Raw genomic sequence first — 1,896 nt, 5'->3', positions numbered from 1 at the left:
CTCGGACCTTGAACGACGCTCAATTGAATTATTCCACAACGGAAAAAGAACTTCTTGCTGTTGTTTTTGCTTTAGATAAGTTTTGTTCTTATTTACTTGGTACTAAAGTAATAATTTACACTGATCATGCAGCGTTGAAGTACTTGCTCACGAAGAAGGAGGCTAAACCAAGGCTTATTCGATGGATGCTTCTTCTCCAAGAGTTCGATATCGAAATCCGAGATAAGAAAGGAAGTGAGAACGTGGTGGCTGATCACTTGAGCCGTTTGGTGCATGAAGAAGATGTCATGCCTATCCCAGAGACATTCCCGGATGAGCAATTGATGTCCATTGAGGTTAGTGTGCCATGGTATGCAGATTTAGTTAATTATTTGGCGTCTAAAGTCATTCCAAGTGAGTTAAATAAAAACCAACGTGATAAACTCAAGTATGATGCACGAAATTGTGTGTGGGATGATCCTTATTTATGGAAATATTACTCTGCTCAAATCATTCGTAGGTGTGTGCATGATTCTGAAATTCAGTCCATTTTAAACTTTTGTCACACTTATGCATGTGGAGGTCACTTTGGCACTTAAAGGACTGCATGTAAAGTACTTGAATGTGGTTTTTATTGGCCTACTATCTTTAAAGATGCTAGAACTTTTTGCATAGCATGTGATCGTTGTCAACGAACTGGAAATATAGGACAAAAAGACCAAATGCCGCAGAGCCCCATCTTTAATGTTGAAATTTTTGATGTTTGGGGCATTGATTTCATGGGTCCTTTTCCTTCATCTCATGGTTTTGTTTATATTCTACTTGCGGTTGATTATGTTTCGAAATGGGTGGAAGCAAGAGCCACCCGTACTAATGATTCTAAAGTGGTTGCAGATTTTGTTAAGACTAACATCTTTGCAAGGTTTGGAATGCCGCGGGTACTTATAAGTGATGGGGGTTCCCATTTCTGCAATCGAACCATTGAGGCGCTACTCAAGAAATATAATGTCACGTATAAGGTGGCAACACCTTATCATCATCAAACAAGTGGGCAAGCGGAGGTTTCAAATAAAGAAATCAAGCAGATTTTGGAGAAGACTGTAGGGCCAAACCGGAAAGATTGGAGCTTGCGCTTGAATGATGCATTGTGGGCGTATCGTACAGCCTACAAAACACCAATTGGAATGTCCCCATTTCGGCTAATCTATGGGAAACCATGCCATCTTCCAGTTGAATTGGAGCACAAAGCACATTGGGCCATCAAAACATTCAATATGGACATTGATGCCGTAGGACTTCATAGAAAGCTTCAATTGAATGAGCTTGAGGAAGTTAGGAATGAAGCTTACGAGAATGCTCGCATTTACAAGGAGAAAACGAAGGCATTCCATGACAAGATGATTCGTAGCAAGACGTTCTTTATCGGGCAAAAAGTGTTACTTTTCAATTCTCGCCTTCGGTTGTTTCCAGGTAAGTTACGTTCTAAGTGGATTGGTCCCTTTATTGTTACTAATGTTTTTCCGCATGGTGCAGTTCAAATTCGAAGTTTGAAGACGCAACAAGAATTCAAAGTCAATGGACATCGTTTGAAGCCATATTTCACAACTTTTGAGGAGAAGGCCGTGGAGGAAGTATCCCTCCATGCAGTGGGCCCTATTCAAGCTTGATTGGAGGCATCGTCCGGTTGGAAAACGTTAAAGCAAGCGCTTCTTGGGAGGCAACCCATGCGTTCAAATAAAGAAGACCTAGGAAGCTCCAGCATCACAACCAGATTTGCGTTCCTAAACCCTACTATTTATTGCTTTTACTTTGCCATATTTGTCATGTTTGCTAGTTGTGTTATTTGCTTGTTTTTGTGTGAGTCTATGTTTGAAACATTGAGGACAATGTTTGGTTTAAGTGTGGAAGGGGGTAAAC

General features: G+C 40.7%; 1 protein-coding gene across 1 annotated transcript; it reads left to right on the top strand.

Moving 5' to 3' along the window:
* The first annotated feature begins 1,253 nt into the window (after positions 1-1,253).
* On the top strand, positions 1,254-1,646 carry LOC114823059 (uncharacterized). The gene is made up of 2 exons (XM_070823176.1): positions 1,254-1,449; positions 1,513-1,646. The coding sequence occupies exons 1-2, from the start codon at positions 1,254-1,256 to the stop codon at positions 1,644-1,646; spliced, it is 330 nt and encodes a 109-aa protein (XP_070679277.1).
* The last annotated feature ends 250 nt before the right edge of the window (positions 1,647-1,896 follow it).

This window comes from Malus domestica, chromosome 06, assembly GCF_042453785.1.
Source record: "Malus domestica chromosome 06, GDT2T_hap1".
In the NCBI taxonomy this organism is placed as follows: Eukaryota; Viridiplantae; Streptophyta; class Magnoliopsida; order Rosales; family Rosaceae; genus Malus; species Malus domestica.
The sequence above is the reverse complement of the archived record's forward strand: the minus strand, read 5'-3'. Positions and strand labels throughout refer to the sequence as shown.